The sequence below is a fragment of the Dermacentor albipictus genome, unplaced genomic scaffold (genome assembly GCF_038994185.2).
Source record: "Dermacentor albipictus isolate Rhodes 1998 colony unplaced genomic scaffold, USDA_Dalb.pri_finalv2 scaffold_21, whole genome shotgun sequence".
NCBI lineage: Eukaryota > Metazoa > Arthropoda > Arachnida > Ixodida > Ixodidae > Dermacentor > Dermacentor albipictus.
This window is the reverse complement of record NW_027225575.1, coordinates 5,703,008-5,725,428: the sequence shown is the minus strand read 5'-3', so window position 1 is coordinate 5,725,428 and position 22,421 is coordinate 5,703,008. Positions and strand designations below refer to the sequence as shown.

The 22,421-nt window shown below is 48.3% G+C and overlaps 1 protein-coding gene across 1 annotated transcript in view; it reads left to right on the top strand.

Annotated features, from left to right (window-relative positions):
• Positions 1 to 22,421, top strand: part of LOC139052308 (pituitary homeobox 3-like) — a 157,074-nt gene that overhangs the window by 46,297 nt on the left and 88,356 nt on the right. Inside the window, exon 3 of the mRNA XM_070529402.1 lies at positions 14,925 to 14,948. Within this exon, the coding sequence (XP_070385503.1) occupies positions 14,925 to 14,948 (24 nt within the window). The remainder of the gene's footprint in view (positions 1 to 14,924; positions 14,949 to 22,421) is intronic.

Sequence of the window (22,421 nt, the reverse complement as noted above, 5' to 3'; positions counted from 1 at the left end):
TCCTCCTAGACACGGAAGTATAGATACTGAGGGAAAATGTTTGTATAAAATTTATTTATCAAGGTTTATTATAAATTTATTTATCAAATGCGAAAACAGCCGTGTGCTTAGATTTAGGTGCACGTTAAAGAACCCCAAGTGGTCCAAATTTCCGGAGTCCCCCACTACGGCGTGCCTCATAATCAAATCGTGGTTTTGGCACGTAAAGCCCCATAATTGAATTGAATTGAATCCCACTGGCATCGTTGTCGAGTGTCTACACGTGCCGTTTGCTCAATCTATCTAATTAGGCAGATAGCCTTGGCAACTCTGATGCGGCACCGACTGTGTGTCGTGCGAAAATCGAGACACGAGCGAAAGCCGACGAATACTGCAAGTCCGCGCTTCGGGACCATTTTTGGAGTACACAAGCACCACGCGGCGTGAGACGGGCGGCCGATAAGGCGGCTTTTATCTGCGTGTCGTAAAAGTGACACGCCAAAAGGACACTGACAAAGCGCACAACTCACAGCGACGCGAGTCGACAGCCACCTCCCGCGGCGGCATTCCGGACTTGTCTCGCACGGGACCCAGTTCTCGGAAGGGGCCGCTAATTGCACCGGCCTATTTGGTCGACCGCGCGACGTTCGCCCGCTGGAACGGGCACTTCGTTTAACGAGTGTGAATATCCCCCCTTCGCCCAACTTACAACATTTTCTTTTTCTTTTTTTTTCTAGTCCGCAGACAGTCGTCTAATGGCAACTCAAACAACTATAAAGACGCTCGTCTTACTCTTTCTTTGCCTCGAACACCCTCTCGACTTCCGCTGGAAAAAAGAAAAACAAAGTGAACAGGGCACGAATGTATGTATACTACGGACAGCGAACTGCTTCCGAGGCCGTTGCTCTTGCCGCAAAAGTGCTTTTGTGCAAATTGTAATTGCGAAAGAAAAACCGCAAGCTTTCTTTTATTTCAGTCTCTCAGCCCCTCTAGTCCACTTGAGCGACAGGGTTCAAAATGAAAACACTCGCGAACGTGTTGACATTGTGCCTCAGGTACAGAGCCTGGTAGATGGACTCCCCGGTCCGCTGCCATGCTGCGGAAGTATTTATATCGTTGCATGTTTTACGTAGTCACATTTTGATTTGCAGAGCCCTCTTCGAACAGTGGTGTTCACCCTACAGCGGCGACTGAAGTAGGCAGTCCGCGTCTCGTTACTTTTACAGCGAAAGCTGTATATGACTAACCTTCCGTAGTTTTTTCGGCGTCTGGCAACAGAAACGGACTTAGCGATTTCCAACAAAGCGATACACAATGGGTTTCATTGTTTGCTTTGTGTGTGATCACGTACGGGTACAGTGCGGCGGGGCCGACGTCAAAATGCGGAACAGATTAGAACGCTCGCCGTGAACAATAGTCTGACGTCAAGGTTGTCGCAATATATCAACAGGAGAGGTATCGGCGCTGAAAACCGCTGCGCTATCGTTGGGGTGGGCACGTATAGTTCGCACACCCGAAGAACAACATGTGTACGAGGAGCGCCAGAGGGAACAGCAACGAGAATGTAAACGGCGCCGCCGCGAAACGACCACCGACGAAGAACGTTGCCGTGATGCTGAACGAAAACGACAATCGCGAGCCCGGGCAACCATTCCACTCTGTGAAGATGGAATGGCAGCGAAAGCACTTTGGCTTTTCGTTTGAGAGCTTTGACTGTCGTCAGCTTTCGCTGCCATTCCATCTTCACAGAGTGGAATGGTTGTAATCTTTTTTTTTTTTTAAGACCCCGTACGTTTGGGACCCCGCCACCGTGGGAGGCTGCAAAAGTTTGGTTTGTTCATATGCAGTGAGTGTGAAAGCACTGTACTCTCACTTTAGTGTCACTATAACACCTTGGCACGTGACCAATGGGTCAAATGAATTTAGCTAACCCGCGTCAAGAAAGAAGGAAAGAAAGAGAGAAAGAACTGGGAGACAGTACAAATGAGTCTGGCATGAATGCCTATGATTGTGCTTTCGAAGGCCGTACATGACGAATATACCTGTAGAAGTGAAATAATGCTGCACGCTGACTTCGTGCTGAGGCTACCTTAGTAGTGCCAGGACTGGGTGATGAAATTCGCTGAGGCATTAACAAATCAACGTGTTCAGTCTGAAACTTGAAGTTGGTCTTTGAGGCCGAGAACCATAAACAGCTGCTGTTGGGTTATGATTAGAGGCGCACAGAAGAAATAGCAGACAGCCTCACGTGACGCCCCCTACTAGATGGCTCTTATATTTTGTGTTTTGAAGCGCGCGACTGTTTGATAACAACAACAACGAACAATGACTTCGTTACCACCATGCTTATAAGCCGATACTTTAACGACCATAGAAAAGCGAGAGTTCCTGAAAGGTGTGCACGCATTGTTTAAACATGGCGTCATGAAATGTTGCCACCACCATTGCTTCTATACTATAGAGTGTGCGCCTTCCGTCCGGTACAGTGTCATATGTCTCCACTTTGCTAACGCTCCGTACTGCTTCGCTTGGCCGTCTGCTCCGATTCGGCAAAGAAAAATATTTAAATCAAAGTGGTTACACCCAGTGGCGTAGCGAGGTCGTCTAGCACCCGGGGCCCTTAGCTCTTCTGTCACCCCCCCCCCCCCCCCCGGGTGTAGGCGAGGAAGGCGAGGATATCGACAATTTTCGGGTGTCTTCAGACGTATATGACACCTCCCCCCCCCCCCCACTACTGGCCCCGTGCACCCGGGGCCCACGGCCCCCCGGCCCACCCCTGTTGCTATGCCACTGGTTACACCTCCCAAAGCGACTCACCATCCGGGGTTCGTTTACGTACCTGCGCCTGAACCTAATCACACGAGCGCCTTTTTTTTTTTTTGCACTCCGCCTTTACCGCACTGCGGCTGTGAGCCCGCGAAGTCGGAGCTGCAGCAGGGAGTCATATCCATGTACTGCGACACCACGGTGGCAGCTGCTGGCGTACATAGATGTTTCTGCAACGACGCCTGGAATAAATCACTTCTGGGACCAATGACAAATAATTATTGCGTACGAAAAGCTCTGTGTATCCGGCCCTTTAAATAGTACACCCTTCTCATCATCTCATCATATCGTCCGAGTGCGCTTTCGAGCTGCGTCGGCAAAGTGATGGAAACAATGATTCTTGCTCGATTGGAATGGTACCTAGAACGATTCAACATCTATCCGGACGCCATGACAGGCTTTCGTCGAGGTCGCACGTCCATCGACAACGTCATTGACATCGTAACATGGGTCCAAAATCAAAAAAGCCTCAAGCGCCTATCTGGGGCACTTTTTCTGGATATAAAAGGAGCATAGGACAACGTCACCCATGAGGCCATACTAAACTCACTTGAGGCTGTTGGAGTTGGTGGCCGGATGTATCAATGGATTCGGGACTATTTGACTGAGAGGCGTTTTTTCTTACAGACCGAAGACGGCCCAACTTCAGACCATTACATCTGCCGTGGTGTGCCGCAGGGTGAAGTGTTGAGCCCTATTTTGTTCAACCTCGTCCTGGTAGGACTAGCGGATTACCTACCGCAGACAGTACATGTCTCAATATACGCCGACGACATTTGCATCTGGGCCTCTGCGGTGACTCGCCCTCAGCTAAGAGCCAGGCTTCAGCGGACGGCAACGATGACGGCTTCTTATCTCCGAGAACAAGGCCTCAGTGTGTCTACTGAAAAGTGCGCATTACTTGGTTTTACGCGGAAACAAATGCCATCGCATCCTGTTACCATCGATGGTCAAGCTGTATCCTATGTTAACACGCATCGCTTTCTGGGCGTCATCATTAACCGCAACCTGTCGTGGAGCCCCCACTGCGTCTATCTGAAGAAGAAGCTAGTCGCCATTGCTCAAGTCTTCAAATTTCTATGCGGGAAAAACTGGGGTAGACTAGTCCATTCTATCTTGCAACTGTACAGGGTTCTGTTTCTCGGACTCCTACGTTACAGCCTACCAGTATTGTCAAGTGCATGCAAGACGATCTTTCGCGCCTTGGAGAGCATACAAGGTCAAGCCCTACGCACGTGCTTAGGGCTGCCTCGGTGCACTTCAACCGCAGCAACAATCGCCATCGCAGGAGACCATACAATCCAGACTCATGTAGCTGTCGACTCTCTCAGAGCGCACATTCGCCATCTGTCAAGGATCCCCGACCATCATTTGGCCTCCCTACCAGCAGATAGACCTGAAGCGACCTTTTCACGAGTGATTAGCGCTCGTCAAGAGTACATAGCGGCATCTTTTACACCGGCGGCGAAGCCTTCCTCTCCCCTGTGGTGCCTGCGACCACCTCAAGTGAATTTTGCTATTCTTGGAATTACAAGAAAGTCCAATCATCCATCGCCGGCTCTGAAGCAACTTACGCTCCTATTACTGCACCAGACGTATCATGACCGCATACATATATATACCGATGGTTCGACCTCACCTACCAGCTCAACTGCCGCATTCGTCGTTCCAGCCAAGAAAGTTACAGTTAAATTCAAATTGTCGCACACGACTACATCTACATCGGCAGAACTTGCAGCTCTCCATGCCGCTATGATGCACATCACCGAAGAGCCAACAGAGAAATGGGTCGTATTTTGTGACTCTAAGGCAGCCCTTCACAGCATCAAAACCGCATTACGTCCCAGAACTTACGAGCAAATGACATCTGAAATCAGGGAACTGCACCATCATGCTCTGGAAAGAGGACACCACATTATATTTCAGTGGATCCCTGCTCACTGTGGCATCGTCGGCAACAACCTAGCTGACAAGGCTGCCCGGTGTGCCCACGAGGATACCAAGACGCGTCCAACACCTTTGGCGAGGTCGGACGCTGCCAGAGAACTTCGCCAACTTGCGCGCAAGAAGTCCCAAGATCTCTGGATTTCAAGTGGCTTCAATTGCAGATTACGTAAACTGGACCCCACGCTACGGCTGCAACTGCCATCTAGCCTTTCCCGAGGCGAAGCAACCTTGTTGTGTCGCTTGTGGCTGGGAGTGGCGTTTGTGAACGCATACTCCTACCGTATATGGGAATGGCCGAGAGCCCGATGTGCGACTCCTGTGGCTGCGAGGAGACCATCGAGCACCTATTGTGTACCTGCCCTCGCTACGATGTCCAACGCCTCTCTCTGCGGGCAACATTACGCAGACTGGACTCGAGACCTTTCACCGAGTCAAAGATACTGGGACCGTGGCCACACCCGTCACTGGCTCGAAAAGCGATTCGTGCACTAGTGCAGTACTTGAAGTGCACGGGCTTAACAGACCGTTTATAGTGTCCTTGTGTATGGTGTCCCTCCCACACGTACTCAGTGTTTACTCTCTCCCTTTCTTCCGCTTTCTATTCCCCTTTCCCCCACCCCCAATGTAGCGTAGCAAACCGGATGCTGTTCTGGTTGACCTCCCTGCCTTTCCTACCCTTGTTTTCTCTCTCTCTCTTTCAGAGAAATCCCGTGCAAAAGAAGAATCGACCAACGCGTCTAATCCTCGTCGCCAACAGCGCCACATTTACAGGCTGCGCGTTCAGGTATTGCGGCAATGTAGAAGTCAGGCCAGTGCCTATACCTTCGAGGTAAAAACTGTGGCATCGGCGGGCCACGGGCGGTGCTGGCTCGTTGGAAAAATTATAGATCGTTGTTTGTCGCTGCATTACTTACTTTGGCAGAGCACTGGTATCATCACCTCCCACAAAAGTTGACAACACATTCAGACTTCATCGTTTAAGCGCCGCGGCACAAATATACACGTTGTCGAGAATTTGTACGGAAAATTGGGTCATAGTAAACGTGTATGGAGTGCGAAGAAAAGCGCTTACTGTGCTACACTGTAAGGTAATGCTTACTCGTTACAACAACAAGCTAATGCTTAATCTCGAGCGTGTCTTAATCTTGAGCGTTAATCCCGAACACACACGCGCGCGTGCGCGCCTGCCAGCTAGTGAAGCCAAATAAAGGAAGTGAAGTAAAAAAAAAAATTTGGAGTATTACAAAGAACATTGGTATGATGGTAATGATAAACAAACCGCTGAACACTCCCTCACTAAAAAAAAACAACAAAGAAACAGCATCCACTAAGAGAAGGTTACCATTCTTCCCGGGACTAAGGCTATATGATTGTACTCCTCAAATGCAGGAATTTTCTGTTTATGCATGCTGATCCAGATTTGGACGATTTCACTGGTCACATTACACCTGTCCTGTCGTCGCAGTTCCGCTCGCGTAAACCGCTGAAATGGGAACGCCATCAGGGCGCCCGCTTAACGGGATAGACGCCTTCTAAATGCGATGCCGAAAGAGATGGAGGGGGCGCAAAGTGGAACAAACTGCGTCCTCTTCTCGGAGAGATGAAGACAACGTCGGTCGTCGAATCTTAATAGCGTCGCTCTCCAATCTTCTCGATGGTAATTTGTTAGGGGAGTCCCGTGGCGATTCGTGGCAGGGGGCCCCCCCTTTCTTTTTATTTTTCTTTCAGTGTATTTTCTCCCCTCCGGGAATCAAAGAAGGAAAGGTCTGTCGGGCCGACTTCAATTGTCTCGACGCTTCCGTGCGCGAGAGGTGACGCTTACGACGACGCTTCGTCGCTCGGCAAACGGTTCTTATTCTCCCCTTTCGCACTAGCAACACCTCGCGCGCGCAGCAGCTAAAAGGAACGGCCCCGTGCAGTAGATCCGCGCTTTTTGTTGCGTGCAGTACTGCTGAAGTGATGGAGGGATTTTCTCCCGTAAGACGTGCGCCTTATAAGGCAACGTTTCTTTGTTCGTTCCGAATCGAGCAGCACACGGCGATAATTGAATTGCAATGCACGGCCATTGCGCCTCTCTTGAGAATGCCCCGTGGACGACGGGAACAAAGGACTCGGACGTCGCATTAAGGAAGTGATTCTTTCGAGTGTGTTTATGCGCTCGTAGCTCGCGCTGCAGGTTGCATGTATAGGGAAGTGTGTCCTGTTAGTACTATTGAGCTATTGTTCTTTCAGAGCCTAAACGAACAAACAAAAATGTGAGGACAAAAAAAGAAGCAAAGAGAACGAAAAAAGTCCATGGACTTTTTTCACGCACAGGTTGGTTCGGTTGGCTGCAGCCAACCGAACGAACCTGTGCGTGGACATAACTTGCCATCACGTTGGCTTCGTACAAGCCAAAAAATATCCCTCTATACCCGACTTGTTATTGCACGCTGGGATCATTGGTAAGCAAGACAAAAGAACGGTCTCTGGACAATTGTTCTTTGGGCGACTCAGAGTACGCTTTTGCACTATGAACTGAGCACACGCATTCGAAAAAGCGCGCACGAAGATGGCAGGTACCGTCTGGCACAACCGAGTATTTCATTCACCGACTCGATACCCCCGACTCTTCCTTCCGAATGCCCCAGCTGTAAAAAAAAAAAAAATCGGGGCTAGGACACGGGTATCATAAATTCCGCATCGTGCAGCTTCTGTAGCGGTCTCGAGTACACGGACTATGGCCAGTGCTGACCAGCTGTACATCCCCGCGCCACAGCGTCTCGCACAACGCTCGAATTTGGTACCGCTGCGCAGAACTCCACGACGACTCCACGTCCGCCACTCGCCGGCACCGCCGCGCCCCTGCTCTCCCGCCGCAGCACGCCATTTAAAGCGGCGCCGTCGCCTCGCGCATGCTGTAGGAGAGAAAGGCGCGCGCGCGAAATGGAGATGAGAATCGTAGCAGCAGCTCGACCCCCTTCTCCGCGTTCTCGCACGCACACACCAGGAGGGCGCCCAATAAAGCCGAGCCGCACCACCATTGCCCCCCCCCCCCCCCCGCCTCGACACCCGGGGCCGAGTCCGGGCGCTAGCACCGCACGACACGCGGGCGCAGTCGATACGATGGGCCCCTCTATACTATACAGTAACCCCCCCCCCCCCCCCCCCCCCCTGGCAGTGCAACGCCGGCTCCCAGTTTGCGTCGTCTCCTGCCTCAATCACTCCCTTCCCAAGCTTCCTATACCCTCGCTGCCACCGACCCTTGCGCGGCTTTTATTAAAAGGAGCCACTGCTGCTGTCTCCTTCGTCGCTGCTCCAGCGACGCGTCCTGTTTTGCCGCGAGGACGCTGTTGCCGAGGTAGAGACGCGCGTTGTATCAGCGCTGCCCGAACAATGAGTGTGAGCGACCCAATGGCGCACTTGGAGGGCTGGTGGATATATAGCAGGCAGCTTTAGCAGGATACGACAGGTAGCACCTCCCCCCCACCTCCCCCTCCCCCTTGGATCGCTCTCGCCACCTGCGGTTTCGTACTGCCGAGCTTGCCTTTTTATTCCTTGTCAGAAGCCCTCTCAATGAGACCAGCTGAAGTGGTGGCTAAATGGATATGGCGTTCTGTTTCTGAGCGCGAGATCACGGGTTCGATTATCGGACTCGACAACTGCATTCCTGTAGGACCACAATGCAAGAAAGCACTAACGTACCCAGTATTGCATGGATGGTAAAGAACCGTAGGTAATGAAAATGAACCCGGATGCCTTCGTGGTATACCGAATCTCTCATACTGCGTGTGTTCCTTTGGAACCGTAAACCCTGTTCGTTCTCATTCTACAATGAGTTCTGGTATAAAGATGATCAGCCGGCGATCAAAATGGTTTCACCAGCTGACAGGAGCAATGTCTCAATAAGGGTGATGGATGAGAAAGTTGACGACCGTTTCGTCAACTTGTGGACGAGTGTGTATACCTACGACAGTACCTTAGCCAACGCGCTGCGTTTCTTCATTGCAGATCAGGCTCTTTGATTGTCGAGGTATTCACGAACCGTGCAACAACTCTGCTGATGTTTATACTAATGCCACGTTACACGGAAAACTATATTACGGCGACGTTATAGTGTATCGCATATATTAAGTAACAGGGTTACTTTTTCTTATTTCGTCATCATCAGCCCATTTTAAGTCCATTGAAGGACGAAGGCGTTGACAAATTTTCTAATTTCATCACCACCACCTAGTTTTCTGCCGTCCTCGACTGTGCTTCCCTTCCCTTAGCACTCATTCTGTAACTCTAATGGTCCACCGGTTATCTACCTTAGGTATTACATGGCCTTCCCAGCTCCATCCTTTTCTCTTAATGCCAACTAGTATCGGATATCTCCGTTTGTTCTCTGATCAACGCCGCTCTCTTTCTGTCTCTTAACGTTACCCTTACCATTTTTGCTTCCATCGGTCCTTGTGCGGTCCTTAACTTGTTCTCGAGCTTCTTTGTTAACCTCCCATGGACTTTCTGTTCTTCTCTTAACCTTTTTCCCTACCCTTTCCCCATTCCCCCAGTGTAGGGTGGGCAACCGGGCTCAGTTCTTGTTAACCTCCCTGCCTCCCTCATTCTCTCTCTCTCTCTCCGAGTTTCTGCCTCATATATTAGCACCGGTAGAGTGCAATGAGTGTACAGTTTTCTTTTCAACAACAGTAGTAAGCTGCCAGTCAGGATTTGGTAATGCCTGCCGTACAGTGGCGTAGCCAGACATTTCGTTTGGGGGAGGGGGGGGAGGCTCACGTTGCACTTTTGCTTCCTCCGTATGGAATTTGTCGAGGGATCAAATACATGAATAATAACTGCACTGTCATTGCGAAAGTTCTTGCAAACGAATTCTTTAACGCTACGCACTGTCAAAACAAGTAAAATATGTATTTTTTTAGAAAAGAATATACTCGTATGTCATAAAAATTGTGCCCAAAGTAACTGATATCAATGCTTCCATGATTTTGTCTATTTAATAAGTAAAGAAAATATCACACGAAGTTTAGAACTATATCAGTTCAAAACCAGCAAAGCAGTGCACGTCGCTGATATGAAAAACGTAAAGGCCATGAAATGAACAAGTTCAGGACAAATCTTTTCATGAAACTTAGTCAGTCAAGAACCTTGTTTACATTTTTGTACATATACAACGGCCAGGGAAAAATCTCAATGACGCTGTCATTTGTTCTAATGTATTGCACATGAGCAGCTCTCACCGGTCGTGTACTGTGAGCAATTGCGCAAAAAATAGAGTCGCAACAGAGGGCACACATAAAAAGCAGGAGTTCTGCAAAACATATGCGGGCGAGTCAAATGAAAGTGAGCCAATGCGAATATATGACAAACGGGTGGCTTTATTTATAAGTAGTCTCCATGTGCATTTACACATTTGTCCCACTGACTAACGAGTCGCGTGATTCGCGTCTCATGAAACTCCTTGGGTTGCTGCTTCACAAAGTATGCAACTGACTCTTTCACGTCATCGTCCGACATGAATCTGGTTCCCTTGAGCAGTTTTTTTCAATTGCCCCAAAATGAGGAAGTCGCAAGGTAACAGGTATGTGCTGTATGGTGAATGTTGCAGCGTCTCCCACTTTGAACTTTGCCAGTTTTGTATTAAACACATCCTAGACATAGGGACGGGCACTGTCATGGAACAAGATGACCCCATTCCTGAATTTTCCACGTGGTTTCTTTTTGATTGAGACACACAGCTGATCTGGCGCTTCACAATATAGGGAACGATTGATAGTCGCTCCAGGTTTAACAAATTCTATCAGTAATAGTCTCTGATGATAAAAAAAAGGGAAAAAAAACCGTCAACACCTTTCCGGCGGAAATGACAGCCATTGCTTTCTTTGAGGGTGGTGAATTCGAACGTTTCCACTGTAAGCTTTGCCGTCGTGTTTGAAGCACGTAGTAGTTGCACCATAATTCGTTCCCGGTCACAATTGCAGACAAGAAGTCGTCACCCTCACTGTGATACCGGATAGAATGAGTCAAGGCAGCGCCGAACTTCTCCGTCTTATGGCGGTGGTTCAAAATCTTGGGCACCCATTTCCCACGCAAGAGCCGGTAACCGAGATGTTCATGAATTGTGGTGTGAACCGAACCGTGACTGATGTTCACGCGCTCAGCCAATTCATCTATGCTTATCCTCCGTTCTTGTCTAATCAGCTCATCAACCTTTGCAATTGCATTGGGGGTGATTGCACGGTGGCTTTGGCCTGGTCTTGGATCGTCTTTGCAACTTTCACGTCCTACTTTGAACCGTTTGCTCTAACGCTTCACAGTTCCAACGAAATGCAATGTTCAACTTACACGGCAGCCATTCGGCGACTAATTTCTTTTTAGGAAACACCTTCAGCTGTCAAAAACCTAACGACACCACGCTGTTCATCTTTTGGAGTGTCCATTATGTCACGCAACTATGTTCAACCCAGTGAATGAACATTAGAGAACCTTTATTCACACATCTGCGTGTCACTTTTATAAATGAGAGATGCCTGTGTGCTACGCGCATGCCTCGCAGATAATGAACCGAACCATTATTGCGCAGGGTTGGTTGGCTCACTTTCATTTGACTCGCCCTCGTGCATTATAAATGCGAAGATACAATGGAAAATATAAATGCGAAGATACAGCTTGATAAAGGGCAAAAAAGTGTCACAGGAAACAAAGTTCATTGCACGTATACACAAAACCTCGCAATAAGATATTTAAGTATACGTATAAATCTCCAATAAATCTACGTATCTAAGAAAATGTCACAGTATATAATGCGTCAAACAAGGCAAATAAACATGTCGCGCAATCCCAGATTCACAAATCACAGAATCCTAAGGCCCGCCCATACTCCCCCCCACCCCCTATGTATCGCGCGCGACGGAAGGCGGCGCGCTTCCTCCACGCTTTTGTCTCTTGCCACACAAGACTGAGACACTATCGTCGGCTCACCCATGCCAACCCGCCCTTTCACTCGCACATACAGCATGCGACGCGCGGTCACGATGTTATCGCCCTTGGACTTTATACGGAACATGAGGGCGACGGCGACGGCAGGAATGCGCCTGGAGTGTCCGTAATCGCTATCGCAATAATATAAGAATAGCCCGCAACAGAAGCATCTCGTGGCCCATTATTTTCCACAAAAGAAGAAATAACAAAATCGAACTTTCACCATGCGACAATTCGCTGCGCTGCAACACTGTCTTTTTTTTTTATTGCGAAAGCAATACTGCTCGCACTTTCGACCCATCGGTGGTCGTGGCGCCTCCTTACGCAGCTGCGCGTCACGTGACCGTGTGACGTCACGCCAGACCGAGAGACGGGGCCCCAGCTCGCGGCATCGATGGTGGAGGCGAAGCCTTGCGCGCCACTGCTGCGGCGCTACCGAGAGAGGGCGCTCGCTGGTGTGACGTCACGCTAGGAGGATAAATGTGGCTACAGCTTGGCTCCTCGCAGTGGTCGGCGCGCTGCCTTGCGCTATGAGGGATGATGTATAGCCATAAGTTCAACAAAGGGCAACCATGTCCACACCATCAGCCGAACCAAGGCGCAGCCAAGGGTATTGCTTTCGCAATCTTCCAGGCTTAACCAAGCTAAGCCTTCAGCCATTTTTTTTCTTTTGTGGGGCGCGGACACCGAAGTGCAGAAACGCTAAGTAAATCATCTTGGTCACAATCGAATGCCTACTTTGGACACCTAATGTGGCTACCGAAGGCATATCGAAGAAAACTTGAGACGCTTGGTCCACAGAGAACCATGCGCATACTGCTCGCTATCCTACCTCGGCGGGACTAGACTTTCCGGAGAGGTTGAGCTCAAGCGAACGCGCTGCAATCGGTCGAGTCCCCATAGCGATGGTGGCGAGTGACCATTGTTTTTTTTTTCTCGTCTACTAGCCAGAAGGCGTCCAAAACTCTGCCAGGCGAAAATTTAAAAATTAAATTATGGGGTTTTACGTGCAAAAGCCAATTTCTGATTATGAGGCACGCCGTAGTGGAGGATTCCGGAAATTTTGACCACCTGGGGTCCTTTAACGTGTACCTAAGTCTAAGTACACGGGTGTTTTCGCATTTTGCCCCCATCGAAATGCGGCCGCCGTGGCCGGGATTCGATCCCACGACCTCGTGCTCAGCAGCCCAGCACCATAGCCACTGAACAACCACGGCGGGTGCCAGGCGAAAATCCACTCGGCCAGAGAAAAACGAACGCGCGCCCAAGAACACAGCGCGATGGTCGGGGAAACACGAGAAAAACGCTTGCACTCTGGCTGACTCTGGCAGCCCGCGGGTAGCGATAACAAGAAAATTGAAGATGCTCAATGTGTCCTCGCGAATAAAATTACAAGTAGAAAAATAAACAAGAACGTAGTTTCCTTTGCTGGCTTCAGTGTCTTGACATGGATGCTTTGGTGCAGATGAAAAAAAAATGGCGATTGTTTTCTTTTTTTGTGTGTGTGACATGACGGCACGAATGAACCACCATAACGCTTCGTCTCATAGGGCATCGCTGCGTGCTTGGTCAACTTGTCTGATAGTGTGTTGATTGGCTTGTCTCGTATACAGTATGGTCCGATGTACGACTTCAGAAAAGTCAATGCACCTTTGGCGTCAAATGTTTATAACAACATTAAACCCACAACGTTCCGGAATTGAAAATCTAAAGCGCGACTTTACAAATGTCAGTGCACTTTTCGCAACAAAAGTTTATGAAAATTTTATACCCACAAAGTTTCTGAATTGAAATCTATGCGCTCCGTAGATTCCACGGCCTCCGCAAGATGCCACGACGAGCCCGCTCGCCATCAAAACACCCTTGAAACTTTGTGCTCGGATGGGGCTCCTTGCGTTATGTGACTCGCGGTGCATGGGCGAATTGCCGCGAAATCCAGCCCGAGTTCGCATTGTACGCGCTAAGATGTATTTTCGAGCGTAAAAAAGACGTTCTAGACAAAATCCAGAATGATTTCTGGCGCGGGGGGTTGTTTTGGTGGGCGGTGCATGGACAACACGAAAAACTTTCGGGGAGGAGGGGGCTGAAACCCCATAAGCCCTCGCCTCCCCTGGCTACGCCCCTGCTGCCGTATGCACTACAACCCATTTTTATTCTTGTATAAATTTTTTCCTCATGATCAGGGTCTCCTGTGAGCAACTGGCCTAGATAACTGCACTCCTCTACAGACTCTAGAGACTGACTCGCGATCCTGAATTCTTGTTCATATATGTGCACAGTGAATACTTATTGCACTGTAGGCTAAATTGCTATCTATCTATCTATCTATCTATCTATCTATCTATCTATCTATCTATCTATCTATCTATCTATCTATCTATCTATCTATCTATCTATCTATCTATCTATCTATCTATCTATCTATCTATCTATCTATCTATCTATCTATCTATCTATCTATCTATCTATCTATCTATCTATCTATCTATCTATCTATCTATCTACACGCAGCCGGCCCGAGTATAGTATCTACCACTTGTGGATGCAGCGAGGTAGTCTTACCACGATACAGAAATAACAAACAATTTAAAGACGTCAGAGTTGACCATGCTGAATGCACAAGCGAGCTGGTCGGTATGTCCTAAGCGCGACCGTGAAGAAACCGATCCACGTCGGTTATTTTCGAACTCGCCGTGGTGGCTTAGCGGCTATGGTGTTGCGCTGCTAATCACGAGGTCGCCGGATCGAATCCCGGCTGCCGCGGGCGCATTTCGATGGGGGCGAAAAAAAAAAAAAAACGCCCGTAACGCGTCGATTGGGGGCATTCCCAGGCGGTCAAAATTAATATGCAGTCCCCCATACGGCGTGCCTCATAATTAAATCGTGGTTTTGGCACGTAAAACCCCCGAAATTCAAGTCGGTTATTTTCGCCTCCACGTTTGCCGATGGGCATGACACATGCGCGGCTTATTCTCGGAAGCTAAATTTTTGTAGTGCAGGTTTGGCGGCTAAGTACGCAACGGTGCCACACGTCGGGTTTGTTGGTGTTCAAACACCTAGGAGGTGTTCTGGATGAAGTTTTTCTATTTCCCTTCGCATTTACAATGACGGTCAGGTATTAAACCTTCCTTCCCCAACCTCATTGTAATTTATTCGCAAAAAAGATGCTGCCTTATAGGATTGTAACGTTGTTGTTTTTTCTGCTATTTCAGACGCATACGACCGGAAAAGCCCATGTGAGTATTCACATCGTTGCTCCTATTGGTGTCGTGCACATTTACGGGGCAAAAATGACGAACTGAATTGTAGGGACGTACGGCTCACGAAATTAATTACAAGATACACTTCTAAAGTGCTTTTTTAGGGTTCTAACATAGCTGCCCTACTGAAAAAAAAACGGATTCCACGTAACTCCTATATCCAATAACATCATATAACATATGGGAAAAACAGGTTTTTGAATGGGGTCCTATATGTTTCATATCAGATTATCGGATATGGGAGCTATATAGGGCATATGGATTTTTCAATGGAGTGTGTTCTGTGTTATTAAAGGATGAACAAATATCCCCAGTATTTTTTAAGGCACCTCGTAATGAACTTTCACATCGCCTATATGAACGCGGTTAAAATTAAATCTGTGGTTTCTTCTAACGCTTAGATATCGCTGCAGCTAAATGTCTTACTGCAGCAACTCGATGTCTTAATTTCAGCGCCAAATACAGGTCGCGGAACTGTTAAAAAAGTAAACAAGAACTATATAGTCAAACCCGATCATGTAACTAGCCAAGGGACAGCAAATTATGTTCTGTATCGAACAAAAAGAAATTGAATTCCGGGGCTTTACATGCTGAAATTATGATGTGATTATGAGGCACGCCATATGATCAGAAGGACTCCGGAATAAAGTTGACTGCCTGCGGTTCTTTAACCTGAAGCGTTTCAAGCGTTTCTTGCATTTCACCCCCCTCGATATGTGGCTGACGCGGTAGAGAATAACACCTGTGACCTCGTGATTATGGTAGCGTAAGCCACTAAGCCACCGCAGCGGGCCTACATTGGACACGGAAGACTGATGAGCCAGATTAATGCAAAATAAACTCCTTAACACGAACTTTTTTTTGCGTGCATGCTCCTGAGCATCTTTTTTTCTCATGCACCTCAGCAAGCTTGATAACACCCTCTAACTTAACCTGGTAGCGTGCAATATCCTTTGCATCATCCGATATAGAGACCTGTTGCTGCGTTTGCAAAAACGTGTATGCTGATGCAATAATCATGTCGCCATCGGGTGTTTCCTCACCCGTGCATAATGAACTTATCATATAAGTTCATTAGTGCTCATAAGACCAGGTTTCGAATAGATCATATTACATCATAGATAGAACCAATTTTAGTGCACCAACCAGTTCGTTATAACCGTGTTTGATTGTGAAAAATGACTTGAACACCCTGTTGAAATGAAAACGGACATGCTGCACCAATGGCTGCGTCCACGAGCACTGTTTCAGGAGAAATTTTCAGAATTATGCGGGAAAGTTTATGCGCAGACCATTATGCGCTGTAGTCGAAGGCCTCTGGTGAATTGTGGAGAAGCTGACTTTTAAAAGTGTGTAAGAACTTACTAGGTCTAACAGGCGTAAATGAACTTAATGGTTGTTTTGTATTTATTAATGTCATTCCACTCCAAAGAAACTGCAAAATATGTCATACGGACAGTAAATCACGTGAACGAAGTTTTGCAAGTCCACTTCTCTACGACAAGAGAACGCCGTGTCTGTTGGCAATGTTCCGCAGAGCAGCTTTTAGGGCGTAGCTCTTCGGCGCCCGTTCCTGCGGCGAGCGTCGGCGTCGGCGTAACCGAGCGAACGAGCACCGCGAAAGATGAAAGCGAACGCGGAGCGCCGCGGGGGGAGGAAAGACGCGAGGAGGAAAGCGGAGAGGAGGTGGCAGTCCAACCAGGAGGCGGAAAGCGGAGGAGGGGTTGGCGAAAGGGGTGAGGGGGAAATCGGAGTGCCGGCACAACTAGGCACGAGGGCGGTGCGGAAATAAAACCGCTGTCGTGGGCTTCGGACCCACTGCGCATGCGCCACTTCGCATGCGGCGGCGCCGCCGCCGCCGCCGCCGCCGCCGCTACAGAATGCGCTCCGCACGAGCCACGCGTTCCCGTGTTCACGCTTCAGGGTGCCTACCAAGTTGACACTTGCAAATTCCCCGAATCTTTCAGGTTTTTCCCGAGTGCCTTTGCAACAATCCACGAGTGACACAGAACTTTGTTTTATGTCAAGACGGGCTGACACCACGTCGCTCGATGCTGTCACTCTCTAGTATAAGCATGTTAAAGAAATAAAAAAGACGACTTAATTCACTGTGAATAGTAAGGAGCAGGGTTTATTTTATTCAAAAAGAAAACCAAAGGGAAGGGTTAGTATAATGCACAACGAACAAAATATCTTCGAAAAAGAAATGATAAAGCCCATTGCAAATCGAGTCGAACATTTTCAAGCACGAATAAAAAAGAGATGCTTACAAAGGCAAATATTTTCGAACATGAGCTATTTATATCAACTGATAGCAAGCTCATTGGTATGAGGACCGAACTTTGCCAAAAGTGAGATTCCTTCTGAGCAACTGGAAAGTCAACCTCAACTGTCCCGACATACTCTCAGCCCGCGCATATCATCGCAGTGTTGCGCTTCACTGCTTTAAAAAGAGTTTATTTGGTTTAGATGAGGGACACCGGCATCTCTGCGTAAGGCAACACTTTGCTTTTTGAGCTGAAGCTCCCTCAATAAAGAGGCGGTACACGGTACCTAACGGCAAGAAACTTAATAGCGAACGTCTAAATAGCCTTGCGCCTGGCCCAGCGTTGCCGCGGTGGTGGATGCGGCTGTCAGCAGATCTGTGTGCGAGAGCGCCGGTTCGAGGCGGCGAGATAGGCAAAATGACAGCGGTGGTGGCTTTGATTAATGCTGTTTCGGACCTGCGGTCACGGCAAAACGTCCGGAAAATCGGACGGCGAAGGGTTCTTGCGTCCGAAATGTTAGTTCTTATACATTGACTCTGTACGCGTAGTGCACCGCCTATAGAGGCGCCACTGACAGCCACCTAGCGGGCGCTTCCAACAGTACGCTCGGGAGCAGTAGCAGACGAGAACCATTTGCAGGATGGATGGCTTAAGTTCGCGGCTGCGATTTCTCCTTTGTTCGGCTGCCAGACTGCTTCTTCTACGGGGACAGCTGTAGGAGCGGGTATATGAACACGATGTTATCGATGTTTTGGGCAACCTGGTCCACATATGTGCAAGGTGCGTCCCGCAGACAAATACCATGAACCCTATTTACACGAAGTGGAGCTCATGTTATCTAGCCGCTAGGTATTGTTGAGTAATGCGATGTCTCGATCATCTTTTTTAAATTCTACCCTTGTGGTAATACTGCTTCTGTTTATCAATAACAGGCACACGTCGTCAGTGCAGACTTATATATCAAACAAATCCGCATGGTGCGATGTCTGCACATGTCGTTGGGACCTTTCTGCCGATGAATAGATGTGACATCGCCAAATAAGTGCTGTCAAAGTCGCTTCAAGAATAGTAATCGCGCATTTGTTGATGTAAACGCGTACACTAGTCAACGAAGTCGCCAAACGCGCGGGTTAATACACTGTAAACAGAAATAACTCCGACGTGGGAGTATAACGCTTGTCCTCTAGCGACACCCCGGTTCGGAGTTTATTATGCTCCGTATGATCGGAATAGAATTTTTACTCCGTGCGAGCGGAATTTTCGCGTGGAATTATGGGAGTTATTTTTTCTATCTTTTCTTTCTTTTTTTGCTTTGCAATGGACGGAGTTTTTTTTAGGTGCAACGGGAGTATAAAAAGAGGCATCCCGAGAGTTTGCGTGAACATCTTTACATACAGAGGCTGCTGGTCAAATTTCGAAATATGCACACGACACTGCGTCAAATTCGACGAAACAAGTCAATGAAAGCACATATATCATGACATACATAAACATTTCATAAACACCCAATGCAGAAACTTGAAAGACATCCCACGTACACGCGATACCCAAGAAGCAACGGTGCCAGTATATATAGCCACGATACTGTGTGCCTCTAAACCGCCTAGGGAGCAGCTGTGCTTCTTTCAGAATTACGACTCCCATGCTCGTTCATAGGAGATGTGCCTCTCTGATATTAACAGAACACCTTAATCAACACAAAACTGTTAATTCAGAATAGTGAGAGAAAAAAGTTAATGGCGTAAATTTTCACAATTAGCATGCCATTCTGAATGCTGGAGCGACTTCGCACACTGCCGGCGTTCGCGGCCAAAAAGTAGTGCGTTAGTTACAGTAAGCAAGAAAAATGTAAGTGCGTCTGCTTCATAACAAAATTAAATTTTTGCGATATAGTGGTAGCGTAGCAACAAATTATTACATGTGAGCATGACCCGCAGCAGCCGACGTAACACCGAAAAATGCGCAGTCATACATATTATACACCGCACTACTTGCTCCGCGTCCAAGCAATATCTCTCGGTTGTGAAAAGGAGCTACATAGCTGATCTGTCGAGTAAATGCTTAAACTCGGAGCGAGCAGGCATGCGTCTAAATCAGTGTCTCGGATAGAGCGTAACGTTAATGCAATATCGGAAGCAATGACGTGACCAAAACCTATATGCGCGATAACAATTCGATGCACATCGCTCAATAAGAAGCTTTATTTACAGTACGCATACTTATGTCCTACCGTTTTTCTTCGGGCGAGAATATCCGTTCGCAGATACATAAAAACAGTTGCTTGCACTCCGATCTTTCTCACTGGCAACACAGCACCGCAACGAACTTGGCGTACGCCATACATGTGCGACTAGCACGGACGTCGTCGCTCGAATAGTGGCTGCTGTTGCCATTGCTACGCGGTCCTTTCAAACATTACACCGGACGTTGTCAGCATGTACCCAAAAGGACATAAAAGTCGCATTTCACGTACTGAACAACACAAGCCAGGGTCACGCAGCACGAAAACACAGTCAGAACCTGAGCCGACATCACGAGCCAGTGAGCAGCTTCGAGGTATACCTAAGCCTTTTTCCGCACTTGAAAACGTTGCTCTTGCATTCATCGTTGTCAGCAAAGTGATCAGAGCTAACGTACTTGAAGCTGAGAAACAGCGAGCTTCAGGCATGCCTATAACACTTTCTGGAAGGAAATACGGGAAACCAATTGACGAAACGCTGTCACGGAACGACACTTCACAAATGTAAACAAACCGTCCGCCATGAGCACTGCCGACTCCGCCGAATGCGCCCGGTCGCTGGGGAGGCGCACGTGACCAAGCTCTTTCGGCGGAGGGGAGTTTTTAAAACTCCCTGTCGGAGTTTCACGGGAGAACCAGATTTTTAAGCGGAGTAAAATCGCGTCATGTCGCCCTAATACTCCCGCAGCTAGCCAGCGGAGTGAAACGAGGGAATGGCGCTGTTTTGCTCCCATACATCGGAGTAAATATTTGAGGAGGGGAGGTTTTAGGGTACATCACCTGTTAAAAACTCCCAGGTGGGTTTATTTTCGTTTACAGTGTAACAGCGCGAGTTAGCGCTGTACCGCCGACGCAATTCTACTGCATAGGCCGATTAACTGCCGTTCCCGCTGCAGTTTTCGCAATATTAAATTCCCTAAGGGAGCCGCTTGAAAACGTACAAAGCTAGTCTGACCAGTTTTTCAGTAGTTCTTTTCCTCTGATGTTACTTGAGAGAGATGCCACCTGATATATTTAAAGGCAGAGCAGCGCCAGCCAAAGTAGATGGGTGCTGTTGGCAAGGCCGGGTTTAGTCCTTTGCGGCGTAAGCATAAGTCAAGTCAAGTCAAGTCAAGTTTATTTACAACATGTACAGAGTACAGTGTTGAAATAAGAAAGAATTCAGTTCAGTACAAAATTCACATGCTAGAAGGGACAACGTTGTGAATCAAACAAATCACTCGGCGTGGTAAATCTGCTCAGACAGCATCAAGGTGTGATGCCTTCCCAAAGATGCCGAGAACTTTTCAGCGAACATGGAACAGAAATACCGCATGCAGCAACTATTAGCGATTCTCGCCCTGAACTACCTATTTTCATAACGCATTTCCCAAGGAACCACAAAAAGTAAGATGCCCTCGGGCGACAAGAATAAAGCTGTTAAAGAAGCACTTGCCGATAAAACACACCGTTATTTAGACCCTTTAATAAACCTGGCGGGGTGAAAACCTGGCACCTCAAAAAAATTAACACATGAAGCAACTAGCAACAGTTCAACATGCACGAAGCCACGCATAAATTAGATCCAGCTGATGCGAGGACTTACCAGGCCGCATACAACCAACAATTTCTGTTCATGCAAGCATCAGTAGCTCAAACATGCAACACGATGCACTCGTGCAGTCGTGCTGCCTATAGATAGCGCAACGCGGTGAAGAAGCGGCAAACGGTAGAAATGGCAAACGTCATTCAGGACTTCAGCGAAATGCCTTCAAACCGCATGCTGCACTGTAGGCGAACTTCGTCGCTTCCCCGTCTAAAAATGATCGAGTGGAAAAATACCCGACACGACAAAAGAAAGATTTGATGAGAACGAGAAGCTTCCCACCGAACGGCTGCGATCCATTGCTACCGTTGCTCCCGCTGATGAGGCTTCGCGGGGAATGATTAGAACCGTATCGGCGGCACGTTTTTGCCGGTATTTCAGCACCCCACTATGCAACAATTCTCCTTCAACATTCCTTGAAGCTTTGGCTACCCGACACGTGCCAAGCGTGTTGCTCATTAAGCTTTGGAAACGTGAATAAGAGAAACAAGCACGATCAACGACGCAGCAAACTACGGCGCGCGGGTGGCTCGTTTCCCGAGCGCGCTGCGCAAGGCCGCCACCAGTGGCGCGTCCATCGGCGCGCACTACGCGAATAGGGTACGTGGTGGTGCTGCGAAGCCGTCCGAATTATCGGGCATGTCCGCAAAAATCGGGCGCCCGGAAAATCGGCCTTGACTGTACACTGGCAACATCTCCAGCCGACGACAGGGCGTCAAAGACGATTCGTTACGATTCCTCTCTGTTATACTTGAGCCAGCATTAGCGCGACTTTTGTTCCCTTTCGATAAAATTGCAGCTAATTTTCCCTGATAAAAGCACAAGTTCTCTGAGTTTTCCCCGAGTACTTCCAGACTATTCGAAACCACTGAGAATCCTCGGTTTTCCCGTTTGGTAGACACCCTGCGCTTTCTTTCTGAACAGTGAGCGACGCAAGCGGTGGAAATGTTTCGTCTACCGATGCTGCTAAACGAGCTACTCGAGCAGAGGCTCAGCGCCGCCGCCGAGAACACCTTGTCCTGCAGGATCAAATTCTTTGCTATAATATATCGCGAATTCCACAGCTGCGCTGTAAATTCGCATTAGGGAATATCCTCATCGCCGGTAATTTTTTGTGGAAGCGTTTCTTATAGGAAAATCACGTGGCAGGCGGCAGTTACGCCGCAGCTGCGTTCAGAATGGCGCATGCAACATCAGTTATTATAGCAGCACCGCTCCATCCATGAAGCAGAACAAAGACTGTGTGCACCAATTCTTACAGTTGCAGTTCACACCCTCGACACGTTCACTAGAATCTGCCCTCTGCCAGGTGATCCAGAGTGGAAAGCGGCAGAATGTCGTATATGCACGGTGGTTTA